The 14,199-nt window shown below is 36.0% G+C and overlaps 2 protein-coding genes across 5 annotated transcripts in view; one reads left to right on the forward strand and one right to left on the reverse strand.

The window, feature by feature from the left end:
* The window catches only part of cd81a (CD81 molecule a), a 29,612-nt gene extending 27,121 nt beyond the window's left edge, over positions 1-2,491 (reverse strand). Inside the window, exon 1 of the mRNA XM_073858977.1 lies at positions 2,295-2,491. Within this exon, the coding sequence (XP_073715078.1) occupies positions 2,295-2,360 (66 nt within the window). The 5' untranslated portion in view covers positions 2,361-2,491. The remainder of the gene's footprint in view (positions 1-2,294) is intronic.
* A 3,435-nt stretch (positions 2,492-5,926) lies between these two features.
* The window catches only part of kcnc1a (potassium voltage-gated channel, Shaw-related subfamily, member 1a), a 35,282-nt gene continuing 27,009 nt past the window's right edge, over positions 5,927-14,199 (forward strand). For all 4 annotated transcript variants that reach the window (XM_055203954.2, XM_055203952.2, XM_055203955.2 and 1 more), the window contains exon 1: positions 5,927-7,391. In XM_055203954.2, the coding sequence (XP_055059929.1) occupies positions 6,822-7,391 (570 nt within the window). In that variant the 5' untranslated portion in view covers positions 5,927-6,821. The remainder of the gene's footprint in view (positions 7,392-14,199) is intronic.

Here is a 14,199-nt window from a genome sequence, read left to right on the forward strand (position 1 = left end):
TAATGAGTGTTATCAGAGAACACACTTACTCAAAATGCTTAAGACTAAACAGTGAAATGTTCATCCACTGCTACAAACTATCCGTACATATTTACTTAGTACATATTTATTTTTTATGTCAGTACTACTTTTTGTACAGTATATAAAAGCAATGTGTGATACAATATCCTTAAAATTAATTTGTGTAAGATGGGAAGCAAGCCATTAAATAATTTTTCTAATTTATAAGTATGTTGCAACACAAATTACACAAGCAGGAGGGAGAGCTTGCACCCGGTTGATAACGACATTTTGCAGTATGAAGAAATTAACATCAATGCTACACACACAAACACACTTTTGTCATCCCATATAAGGGTCTTATAATCCAAGCACACTCTTGTTTATCTCTAATCTCTTACTAGCAGTGCTGTAAGGTTTCTATTTTTGTCCCACAGTCCAGTAAAGGGCAGTAGTAGAATGCCAGGCATGTCATGGCTAAGTTCAGAAAAAAACATTACCTTAGTAATAAAATTATATATAAACCATTTATATATATTTAAATCATATATAAACAGCCAACTTCCATACTATGTATACTAGTCAACATTTGAAGTGGATCAAAAAGTTAAAGTTGTCCTAAGACAACAACGGGTATTGGGCATTGGTTTTAAGACAACTTTTATGAAAGGTTTTGATCCACTTCAAATGTTGACTTGTATATATAGTCAGCCAGTCACACAAAATTACGTACCTATAGTCACGTATTTTTTTGATTCTTTTTCGTGATACTGTCACAAATTTGAAAATGGTTTGAAAATAGGAAAAAGCAGTTGAGTAACCAATACGTAACAATGCCACATAAACAGAAATTTGAGATATGATCACGAAAAACCGCGGAAATTCGTCACAGTATCACGAAAAGAATCAAAAACCTACGTGACCAGGTACACAACTCCGTGAGACTGGGTAGATACAGTATGGAAGCTGGTAGTTTCAGACAAAGTATCCCTGCTAAAAAAAACAGTAGACACCATCACAGAAATTCTATTGGTTTTATTGGGAATTGTATTGTGGAAAATGGCCCAAAACACACTATAGTGTAGTGGTTTTAATGGTAAAAGCTAATGGTTTATTTTTTGTAATTGTTTTATTGTTTTTTTTTAGCAGGGATTAGTCTTGGTTTTCAATATGCCTTAAAATATGACTTGTGCTTCACACGACAACTGTATGATACTATTTGCCAGTCATATTGTTCATGATGGAACTTTCTGGGGAAAAAGGAAGAAATGTTTTAGTACTTAACATCCTTTTCCACTTTCTCATGCAATTGTCACAAACACGATACTTCACTTCTACTTTGACTTCGATTTTTAAACCATAGATATAGGTTACTCCTTGGATAAAAGATGGAAAACATCTTCATTTTGCATTGGAAGTCTTTCTTCTCACTAAAATGTACTCCCAGCTCAGCTGTACATGTGTTTGTTTTTATTATCAGTCATGGTTAATACTACTGAAGGCTATTTGGTTCAACTCAGTAATACTATTACACTGTGAAACATTTTAAAAACGTAAACAATGCTTTATGTTACCATATAATCAAAATGAACTTTTGATGAAATCAAAGCTATTATTTAATATAACTGCCTAAACCAAACAGTCATAGTTTATGTGTTGTGGCTGTTACACAGCTCTTCACAGAAGTAGTTGTGTAACTAATTTGTGTGGAAAATGTATTTTCCATTAACGTCCATTCTTTTCCCAACTACTGAGTGGGAGGGACCAATTTAATTACTTTGCTATTTTATTGCCTCTTTGTGCAACAGGAAAGAGCGCATTAGCTAGTGTAGTTATGTTTTGGTAGCACATTTAAAAAAGAAAAGAAGGCAGAAAATAGTAAGATTGGCAGGTATATTTATTTACACAAGCAAAGTCTGCGTCGGGACGTTTTTAATAGGCGAGGGCTGAGGTCTCCGCCCCGTGTCCGTTATTTTTTACAAGCTCTTTGTTTACTGCATATTCTCTTTATGTTTGTTCATTTTCTCAACGACTTTAACGTTAACTTACTTTAGACACGTCTCTTCTATATAGAAAGCATATGTATATAAAACGTAATTTTAGTAGGCTTTGTTTTTTTGCTTAACTATAACTTAATATGATCGCCTCGGCCTTACGTTATTAAAATCGATTTAAATGTCAGTTAACGGCAAATATGAAAACATGAAGGATAAACAGTTTTCTTAATACATCAAACTAATGGCGGTCTCTCAGGCCAGACACAAAACCCTCGCACAAAATGAATGGCTACTTACCCAGAAAATGAAATTAAAGAAGAAAAGCATGTATTTGATGCATTTCGTGCAGCCTTCCACGCCCATGGTGTCGTTTTCTGAAGGAGGTTTAGAGCCGTTAATGAAGAAGTGTCTCGATGAAGCTCGTAATGCAGTGGTCGCGCAGAATCTCAAATCTGTGTATGCGCGTGATCGTCTGCTTGCTGCCTAGAGTCGACGTAAAAACGGGCAACGCCCAGTTTCCTCCCCCTTCAAGTCCCCTACATTCTAGCCCATTAAGACTAATAAAAGGGCATAAATAAAGTCAAATAAATAAGAGAAAGGGGATTACAGAACATTTTGTTCAACATCCTCTACTTTACATATAGTTGTATAATAAATCAACGCTTAATATTATATAATTCAACGTTCATACACAATTTTTGATTATTGTTTTTCTTGGTTGCAATTCAACACCTTTCAGTTAAAGCAATACTCTCTTTTATAATATGATATTGCTTTTTGGTGTTGCATCTAAATGTAAATAATTAATAATAAAATAAAATATAAATAAATAACTAAAATCGTAATGGACTTTAATTAACTATACATTTTACTATATTATTGACCTGCAGGTATTGCTGAAAGTATAAGCAATGGCAGGTTGTAAATTACATTTATGTTTACAGGGTACTTGTTTTTCATTCAGAAATGAGTGTATGTCTCCACCTAGTGGTTCAATTTAAAAGAGGGCTTGGAGGTAAAGTTTTAAAGGTTTTTAGAAATGTAGTCTACTACTGATGACATCAAGAGCCTTTAAGACCAACCCTAAAACATACAGTCAAAATTTCCACTACCTGCAACAGCAAAGCCCCCTCATGAACAAGACTTGACCAACTCCATATTTGACTCTAGACATGATGATGTTCTGCTCATAAGCTTTGCCTTTATTCCCAGCAGACATAAGGCTGATCAATAGGTCCAGATAGTTTCAGTTTGGTCAAATTTCTTTGCAAAACATTTTCCAGAACTCAGCAGGTCTATCCAAAATGAATTTTAACAGGTTCAAGTATTTCTTCCTGGTCAAGAGCGGCATTTGGCAAGATGTCCTAAGCATACATGAAGGCCATGCTTAGTATCCCTGTATTAAAATGTTTGTTCCTCCCTCATTCGGGCCATCTTGCAGATCTTTGGCAGTAAATTTATGATTTTTATTTAGTTTCTCTGATCAAACATTTATTCCCCCTAATTAATTTGTGCTTTCTGGTATAACAAATAATAAAATTCGAATTACTTAAGACAAGAGTTCCTCACACTAGGAGTTTCTATAGACACAGCTTGCTAAAATTATTTATACATTTATAATTTGTTATACCAGAAAACCTGTAAACTATTAACAAAAGCATAAAATCATTAATAAACAATGTGTTCTTTTTGTGAGAGCTATAGCACATAGGCTACATGCATGTGTAATAGACTAAGCTAATTCAGTTTTGTTATAGCCTAGGTCAGTGGTTTTCAAACTGGGGGCCGGCGCCCCCAGGGGGGACCCAGTTTTATGACATTTTATGAAATACATTAATTTATCATGAATTCTGTGTAATTAAACCTCAAAAAATAAGGCTTCTAACCAAAAGCACTACTTTTTTGTATAATTTAATGTTTTTTTTTTTATTAAAATGTTGAGTTTTAGAACAGTTTTTTGTCACAAATTTTCTTTGAGGGGCCGCGAATGCACCGTACACAAGGGGGGCCGCACGCTGAAAAGGTTTGGGAACCACTGGCCTAGGTTTATTGTGTTTTAGCACAATTTTGCCTTACAAATATTATAGCCTTTGTGGTATCTAGCTGTCCATAAATTATATAGTTTTTCATTATGTTTATAACACAGTTATTTAAAAAGTTACACAATAGTGGTGCCGATAATCGTGAACATTAAACACTAGTAGGCTAATAAATACTGTATCATGCAGTGAATAAAGTGAAAAACTCAAACTATACAGCAGGAGGAGCTGTGAGCCAAGTCAAAGATGCGTGATGTTTTACTGTAAATAACTAAACGAATTTCAAAAGTATAAAGAGTGTGGACACTACATTCACAATAATAAAAATATTTATAAATAGGCCTACCTATAAAATCCATCAATAAATGTATAATTTTAAATACTTTTAGTATGATAGTCCCTGAGCCGTCGAGCCACTGTTTCCCCATTAGATGTCACTAATGTTTACTTCATGCTGCCATGTAAAGTAAATGCAGTTGTAGATCTATACAACATAGTTAATTTAGGTACATTTGAACACTTTTGACAGTCAAAAAGTGTCCCAATCTACCTAAAATCATCCATGTGTGCTTGCAATAAAAATACATTTTTAGAGGACTTTTATAGTGGAACTCATGGAAATCTTTTTTTATTCATTAGGTTTGATTTAGCAACGTGCTTTTTTAGGTACTGTAAGATTCTTAATGTTCAGTTTCGTTGACAAGCAGCAGATGAGTAATGATGAGCTTGTTGCAACATTTTGCTCCCATTCTTAACCCACATCCCATCAGTATTAATGGGTTTCTGACCGTCAGTGATACACAGGGGAATATGATACAAGACCCCATGAGTGGACATTATCCTTTCTTTCAAGCTTAATTGCTTTACCTCCTTAACAGAGCAAGATAATTTGTCACAAATCCCATTATGTGTTTCCTGAAACAACACTCTTAAAAATAAAGGTGATAAAATGGTTCTTCCCTATCACAGAAGGACCATTTTGGTTCTCCAAAGAACCTTTCAGTAAACGGTTCTCATATAACCATTTCTTTCGTTCCCTTGTAAAATCTGAAAAAAAAACCTTTGTTCAAGGTTCTCTAGAGAAAGACAAAGACCCTTTTAGGAACATTTATTATTTAAACCTCTATTGTTATAATAAAGAACATACAATTTGCCTTTAAGTTTTTTCCAGGAACAGGGAACGTGTGAACTCAAAACAGGCCTTTAAAAAAGTCATACCAAATAATATGAAACTGACCCAAACATTGACCTGAATAAAGCAATGTTACCACATGAAAATATGAGTGGGATGGATGGATCTTAAGAATTAATGTTAAATAAAGAATAATAAAGTTAAATTTACCATTTACAAATATTACATGCAAATGTTACAAAGACTGATATCTAATATTTGCTTCCATTCAGGTTGTTTATATATATATATAATACGATATTTAACACACACACACACATAAACTCACATTTTATATAATGTTAATTCTCTAGATTTTCATTTTGTTCATTTGAGGTTGTGCAATATGTACACAACAATTATTGTGGAAACTATTTAATTGAGAGACCCATAGGATAAAACACATCATTGTGCAAATCACTGTAAAGTGTTTAATAAGTCATATCAATGGTCGTTATTTTATTTTATCTGATTAAGTTTTAAGAATTCAACTTGTTTTAGAACTCATCACTATTTTGAATAGAAAGTTGAAACAAACAGCCAATTTGATTAAACTTAAAAATATTAAGCATTTTTTTTTAGTTTGGGCAGTCTTGCCATAGCTGTGCTAAAACTACACTCATGTTGTGTTTAGCAGAGCTCTCCACAATTTGAAACCATCCCAATAACTAATCTCTTTCACGCTTCTACTGAGCCACTCAGCAATTGCGCATGCGCGTCAGTGGGATCTAAAGGAGGCTAGTGTTGTCTCTCCGCAGGAGTGACGAACCGCTCTCTACTCACATCGTCAGGAGAGAAACAGGCACAGACTGAGAGAGATTGAAAATATTGACGTCGTTTAATGAGAAATCCGGTCAAATATTTCGAACAACAACTGAGGACCTTACCAAATTGGACATTATTGTGACTAAAGAAGATTTTCAAAGGATCCGTCCTCTCCCACTTCAAAGCTGGCGACTCATTTATAAGTACTAGGCTATGCATATGGTGTGGTAAAGGTAAAGCATTTTCTAAATGTGGTGGCTGTTGTATTTGCCCACAGAAGGCTTCTGATCTCGACATGCTTTAAAAAACGACCGACGTCTAATCGACAAAACGTTTAACATGTGACGACAGTTTAGCCGCGATCCCTCTGTTGTCGCTTTGCTGGATTCGAGGAGGCGTCTATTGGAAATTGGGGCATTTGTCTCGTTTTGGAGACAATGCGAGAGTGAGAAAAACCAGGGAAAGTGCGATCCGGAGCTGTCCGTTCAGAACCACACACATTACAAGCGGTGCACCACAACTCAACAGATACCTCTGCTGAATGTCATGGGATTGGTTATATATTAATGACAAAATCAGCATACATCTCGTTTGTTCAAGAGGAGTAACTTCTGATCATCTTTGTCATCATCTTATCTCTTGGCACCTGAAGACAATCCCCCTTTGACCCGAGCGCAACATCAAAAGCTCATGCACAGATTTCTCGCACTCGCTCTGTCCATTTAAAACGCTTTTTTGCGCGAAAGCAATTCTCTTTTTTTCGTTACCTGACAATTGCGCACATGTGTCCTCAGGTTTATTCAGCGTTGTGATGCTTGGCCCGTGCTCGAGACATGCCTAAGCGACGAGATGGGCCAGGGTGACGAGAAAGACCGCGTTGTGATTAACGTGGGAGGGGTTCGACACCAGACCTACCGCAGCACCCTGCGCACTCTCCCCGGCACTCGTTTAGCCTGGCTCGCCGAACCCGATGCCCACAGTCACTTTGATTATGACGCCCAGATTGACGAGTTTTTCTTCGACCGACACCCTGGAGTCTTTGCACACATCCTTAATTATTATAGGACTGGCAAATTGCATTGCCCTGCTGATGTCTGTGGCCCTCTTTATGAGGAGGAGTTGGCATTTTGGGGAATTGATGAGACTGATGTGGAGCCTTGTTGCTGGATGACGTACAGACAGCACCGGGAGGCAGAAGAGGCGCTGGACAGTTTCGGTGGGGGACCAGTTGAAATGGGCAACGACGACACGGAGGGAGATGGTTTGGGTGATTCAGGGGATGGAGATGATGAACTTGAGATGACCAAACGGCTTGCCTTGGGGGACTCCCCTGATGCCAAAGCTGTGGGGCTGTGTCAACGTTGGCAGCGCCGTGTTTGGGCACTCTTTGAAGACCCATATTCCTCTAAATATGCAAGGGTGAGTGGGACTGACAATGGTCTTACTATTCTTTATGTTTATCATATATTTAAGCACCTACAATTTGAGTACGACGTATCAATATCCAGAGAAGCTGGTGTTTATTGAAACACTCAATAAAGTCACGATAAACAATCTACAATGCACAATGAAACAAACAATTAGCAACTGGTAGCCTGTATATTTGAATGTGTTCCAATATTCAATCTTACTTTTAAGCCCAAGAGACTATTTGCATTAGTTTACCCCGGGAAAAGCATGTGCGTCTTGTAAAGCATTGATCGACAGCATCTCTGACTGCTGTGCCACGCGCCGCGTGCTCCCTTCCCTGCCGCGCGCGTGCACAAGTTAATCACACGCAGAACATTAAAGAGAATATATTACGAACCAAAGGCCTTTTTTATATATGTACACATGCTGATTTGAGATAAGGCACGCAAATCCGATAACATCACGGTTCTGTCCTTCTCATCAGGAGGTCTGGGTGACAGCAATTACTGTAGATGTCAGGGATTTATTTCCTTTTTTAATGGAAAACATTCATATAATAGTGTAATTATGTCTGTTTTATGGGCAGTACAAGATAACAAATTGAAAAACAAGGTTGCTTTGGACAAACGTGAGATTGCCTTGGTTGTTTTATGCCTGGTTAATCGGAGTGAAATGGGCCAGGGCCACTGCCAAGATCTGACTTCTGCACTCCAGGCTACTAAACACTGATAAATCAGTAAAGGAATGTCAGTGTATAAACGTTAGAAGATTTATGCCAAGGATCTATAAATAAAATGAACTTGATGTTGTAATTAGCAAGTATCAGACCCTTCAAATACAGAGCCAGAGCATTTGATTTAGTGTGCTATTAGTATTGTGGGAGTACAACATAGCTTACAAAATGTATGCCACCATTAGATACAATAAGACATAAATTGAAAAAAAAAAACTCAGGCAGTGAAACTGTTGTAAGCTGATAAGCTGAATGATGAAAACATGCTTTAATATTATTAGAAAATATATTCATGATTTTTAACAGGTCAGGAGGCATAATATTTACATGACAAAATAGGTCATAAACATCACTTAGGGGCGCATCTGGTACTCACAATCATGGGTGCTCCAAAAAGGAAACAATATTCCAAAAATTGTAAGTGGATCCTGATGAAAGGCAAAAAATCTTTTTCTACCTTCATAACGTTGTGAGTGCCTGGGTGTGGATTTTTTTTGCCTTTCATCAGGATCCACTTACAATTTTTAAAGCATAAACAGAGTTGAGATAATATGCTTGGATGTATTAAAGGAAATAATGATAAGTTATATTACATTCAAGTGAATGCAAATAAGGTGGACATTCAGGACCACCAAAACGTCTGACATTATTTGTAGATATTATCATTCTGTGGTGAAGTGCTTTGCATGTTCAGCACATAATTTCTGAATCAGCAAGAGAGCATTTTCATTCAGTGAATCAGCTACTCAGCACATTTGAATTAATCAAAAAGTGAGTCATACATCTGAATGAACAGCATCACAATAAACATGTATCAAGGATTCTTTTTGTTTACTGTTCTCTGCACGTGTGTGAAAATGAAAGACGGAGAAAAAGTAAAGAGAAACATAATTGTTATTATGTTCTCATCTGGCAGATGTTTGTGTTGGGTTCCCAAAGGCACCAGATATTTTTATGTCCTTGGCAGGCGAGATGCTGCTTTTTACATTATATGTCTTGGGAATAAGTTGTCATGGCAACAGTTTCAGTGCTCTAATGAAACCGATGAAAGTTTGCCTTTCCCTTGAGATTCCAGGAAATGTGGCAAACTTCTCTGGAGTCTTTCTGATGATGATCTGTGTGTGAATGTCTTCTCAAGTGTCAGTTTTGTATTTTATACAAGTCAATTATTTATTAGGATATAACGAAGTTGGCAAGATAAGAGAATTTAAAGATAAAATAATCCTTTAGGCTTTAGAGAACGTGATTACAGTTTCCTAAATGTTTAGATATTAAATGTTTAGGCTAAAACACGAAGAAAACCAGGCAGGCAATCTGACCAAATAGGTGTGTGAGTACCATCAGTTCTAATGTCTCTGCCCCGTTTTGCTATGCGATATTCCCATGTCCCATTCTCCCTGAAGGCCATAGGCCATTACAGGCACCAGTGGGCTTTGCCCTGTACAACAACAGAAAAAGTGTTGGTAATTAATGCATCGATCGATATGTGAATCCTTTATCTTCCCTGCCCTCCCAATAGAGCTAGTTTTTATCAAATTATCTTGTGTAGTACTTTTTTGTGTTAAAAGAAGAACATTTTTTACATTGACACCGTATCCGTTTCTCAAAAATATAATGAAAGTGAAAATAAAAAAAGCAAATAAATATGCAAAATTATTAAATAATTATAGAGATAAATCTGTTAATGAGCTGTTCAATAAACTGTATATGAGCAAAATTAAAAATATTACACTCTAAAAACAAACAGTGCCAAATAGCACCAAAAGTGGTTCTTTGCTCGTAATCATAGAAGAACCGTTTTTAGTACCATATACGTAGCACTGGTGAAGCACCTGTGTAGAACCATATGGGGGCCATACAGCACCACTATAGCACCACATATGGTTCTACATGGCACTATGTGGTTCTACACAGGTGCTTCACCAGTGCTATATGGCACTAAAAATGGTTGTTCTATGCGAGCAACCACTTTTGGTGCTATTGAGCACCGTTTGTTTTTAGAGTATGGAATGAAAAAATAGAATTGAATCTGATACTGTGTCATATGCGAATCAATAATATTAATAAAAGCTGTTCCAAGTGAGTTAGGAGGAAATGTTGGTCTTTACATGTAAAAATCGCTATGTAAAAAGTTGTTCTTTTGCTGTCATCTGATTAATAAAAGTGTAAACTCTTCTTTGTGACAGTTCACATAATTTGTGAAAATAATACATTTCATAAAAATATTGTTTTATAAACCTCAGCATTTTTGCTTATTTCTTTTGCTGTAATTCAGCTTTAGCCTATTACATACCGAATATAATAACATTATATTTTTGGTCAACCACTGGTGTTTTCCAGTGTCACATTTATGTCTGGCTTTGTTTTCACTTTTCTCCTCAGATGTATTATGAGGACTCTTGTTTCAGTACCTACAGAGAGGGAGGATTTCACACATTGTCACCTTCACCTCAGCACACTCCCTCCAGCCATGACCTGCTCACCCACTGTTCCTATTACTCTCACACTTAACACTGAATACTCTCCACACAAAATCACTCACCCCACAACAGGACGGTCGTGTCCGGTCTGCTCTTTGGCAGATCTTGAAACACGCTAATTAGGAAACAGAACAACTAATAGAGTCTAATCTGAATAGATCATATTGGCTGGCTTTGATGGTTTGAAACAGTTGTTGCTGAGGACTTGAGTGCAATGTGATTCAACTTTTAAAAGGGATTTTGAATAAAGAAAGAGAGAGAGAGAGAGAGAGAGACTTTGAGCAAGAGAGAAAGTATGTTGGGGCACAATTTTTAACTTTAAAATACATAAATGGCGGCCAAATATTTTGCTCAAATGCTCATTAAGTTTATGTACAGTATCTTGGTTGCTTGCTATACAGATAACATCAGAAAGGGGTTTAGGAATTATGCAGGGGAGAAACCCCATAACTACAGCAGGAACAAAGAACTAAAGATAAAATGTGTTACTAAGATATTTAATCCAAGTAATAATGTCTATAATAGAGGCTTTTCATCTGATGATATTAAAGTCGAATGGATATACATATCAGATTATGTAACATCTAAGTTGAAACAGGAATTTTAAAATTTTATTTTATACAGAGCTCTGTTTCTGTCTAGAATTTTTCTGTCAGTAGTTCTTTGTTTCCTTAGTTTATCCTTTGGTTATATTCTAAGGAAGTAGACGTATATATCAGGGCTTTGAACCAAATTTTTTCCCGCAACTGGTTTGTTCCGAACAGAAACAGTATTTTAACATTTCTGGTTTTCGATTCAACCCTAAAATTGACGTTCCTGAACCGGTTAGAACAAAAAATAAAGTTCTGGTTAATAACATTCCATGTTAGCTGTGGGACATACAAATAAGTAGGCTGATCATTAGGACATTAAATGGACATATGCACTTTTGAGTGCACTTAAACATGCGCACACACACACAGATGGAGGATGAATTCCAAACGGCGCTTTGGGAAAAAGATGCAGCATAAACAGTTGCTCCACATAAAGTGAAAATTACGCTTTTCAGTGCTTTATTCGCCAAATGTATTTTTTTAGAGACATGTATTTTTTAGGATTATCACGTTTGATTGGAGTTGGACCGGACACATTCAACCATATGTGCGTCTGTGGACAGAAAATTGCTCACTTTAGTGCCTTTTTTGTGGTTAAATAGTTTGAAATCACTTAAGTGTTAACATTTGAAAGCCTTTGAAACATCTGCAAATTATTAACTTTCACCCTATTTAAATTTGTGTATGAATCCGCGAATCGCATGCGTGCTGAACCATGGGTCGTGGTCTGTACGGACATGGAACAACTGCGATCAGTTACACCACTAATTAGTATTAAAAAAAATCTTGAGATACTTGGTAGCCTACAATATTTACCTATTTATGATTGAGCATTAGAGACTTGGGCTTTAGTAGGCTACTTGCTGATGGCAAGCTTCTCATTTTCCGATGAGTCAACGACGACCAGAAGTGAACTGAAATCTTGTCAAAGAATGAAAAAAATAATGGTATTAAACGGTTACCATTATTTTAAATAATCGATTCTGTTCCGGAACATATATTTTTTGAAAGTTTCTTGTTTCGTTACTGTTCCTTGCAAAACATCAAATGTTTCTGTTTTTTGTTCCGTGAACCCGTTCAAAGCCTTGGTATATATACAGTAGTTCACCTAAACTTAGTGGCGTCTAGACTCTGCCTCTTTGTCCTAAAATATAAATGCAACCCCTGGTAGATATTAAAAAATAAATAATAATATAAGCTACAAATATAACTATTGAAATGAATTATAATCACAAAATAGTGTAGAACTTACATATCTGCTATGTCAATGCAGCGCAGACTCAGTCCCATAGGAAGCCAACAGTTATTAACATTAATTAGACTGCAATAGCACACCAGAGCCCAGAACATCTTAATTAATGGAGAGAGATAGGGTGGAGTACTTTGATATGCCAGCTAATCTCCGGCACATTTCACTGAAAATGATCCTTCTTACAAAGGAACACAAAGGTCTACTTATTATGCTTATAGCAATAAGACAAGATAAGTCACAGTCAAGAAATACAAAAATAAGCCTTTCAGTCTCTGAGAACAGTCCTTTATTCACAAATACACATTTATTTAGTTATTTAAAAACAATACAAAGCACTCGTATTTATACTGTTATGTACACACCCTGCACTCACATCCTCATTTTTAGGTCACCATTCATTTCTGACTTTCCCCCTACCCCTTACCCAATCTCGGCCAGCTCTGTCTGTGAGTAAGTAGAGCAGGACACCCTTTTTAAAAAGCTGCAGGGCAATGGCTCTAGAGACCCAGCAACTGTGAATAGAGACTTGGTTATAGTCACTCAAACTGGGGCACCTAAATTCAGAGGACTTTGGTTTATGGTGGATTCTAAAGCAGGTGGATCTGCTTTTCAGATCTAGTGCAATTCATGTCTCCATGTGCTCTTAAATATTATTTCAAACTCTAACTTAAATAAATATTGTGAATTAAATTGGGGTCATATTTTAATGATAGAATATAGAAAAAAACTTTCAGGACAATCAGATTAACTGTTCATAATTAAAAATGTAATGCAAATACGAACAGTCTAGTTTGGAAGTGTCCAAAGGTAACTAATCATGTGTGCTTTGCAAACCCACAATCCATTGCTCTTTAAGTTTCAGATAACTAGTCTTTAAACTTTTGCTCTACAATAACGTAACAGGATTCTCAACCCAAACAGTTTGGCACAGATAATCCATCAGAGTGCAGGAAATAGAAAAGAATCAATATCACAAGTAAACAATTTTGCTGAAAAAGCATTTGAACATGGATTACACAAATTGGTCATTCAGGTTGAGCAACCTGTCTGCTCAAAAGATATCATGCTCAGAATTAGAAGGCAAGTATTTGTGAAAATAGAGGAAGATAGCTGATACCTATCTTTATAATGCACATCATGTTAAATTACTGAGTGTAATCAGACCACAGTCCATTCAAACACAATCAATGTTAGGAGCTTTGTTGAGCAGAGCCACTGACCGTTTTCACCAATAAAAAATTTAATATGATTCTCAGCTAACAGTTCGCAAGAGCTAATTCATCAGCTTGAATGAAAAAAGAGAAAATAATCAAAATTACATGTAAACAAATTTGCCTTGTATAAATTGACTTTCAGAATAGTCGTTCATCATCATTCACAGCTTATAATATGGGAATCTCATAAAGTTATTGGTGATACAGTTTAGCTTATTTGTTTTGTCCTACACTGTCGCTCACTTGGTAGAGAATTGCATTAGGAGCACCATTACATATGGATAACATGCATATCTTAAATTCATTGTAAGTGGGTTAGAATTAACTGTAAGCCAAATACGTAAATGTCATACACTGAATTGATAGGAGTTACCATATAGCAAAATTCTATATTTCTACTATCTAAAAAATGCTATCATATTTTTAACCCACACTGTAAAAAATTATTTACTGCCTTTTTTTGTTGTTGAATCAGATTTACAAGTCATTTCAACGTACTATTTACTGTATCTTAAAGGATTAGTCCATTTTCTTAAAAGAAAAAT

Source organism: Misgurnus anguillicaudatus, chromosome 21 (genome assembly GCF_027580225.2).
Source record: "Misgurnus anguillicaudatus chromosome 21, ASM2758022v2, whole genome shotgun sequence".
Lineage (NCBI taxonomy): Eukaryota > Metazoa > Chordata > Actinopteri > Cypriniformes > Cobitidae > Misgurnus > Misgurnus anguillicaudatus.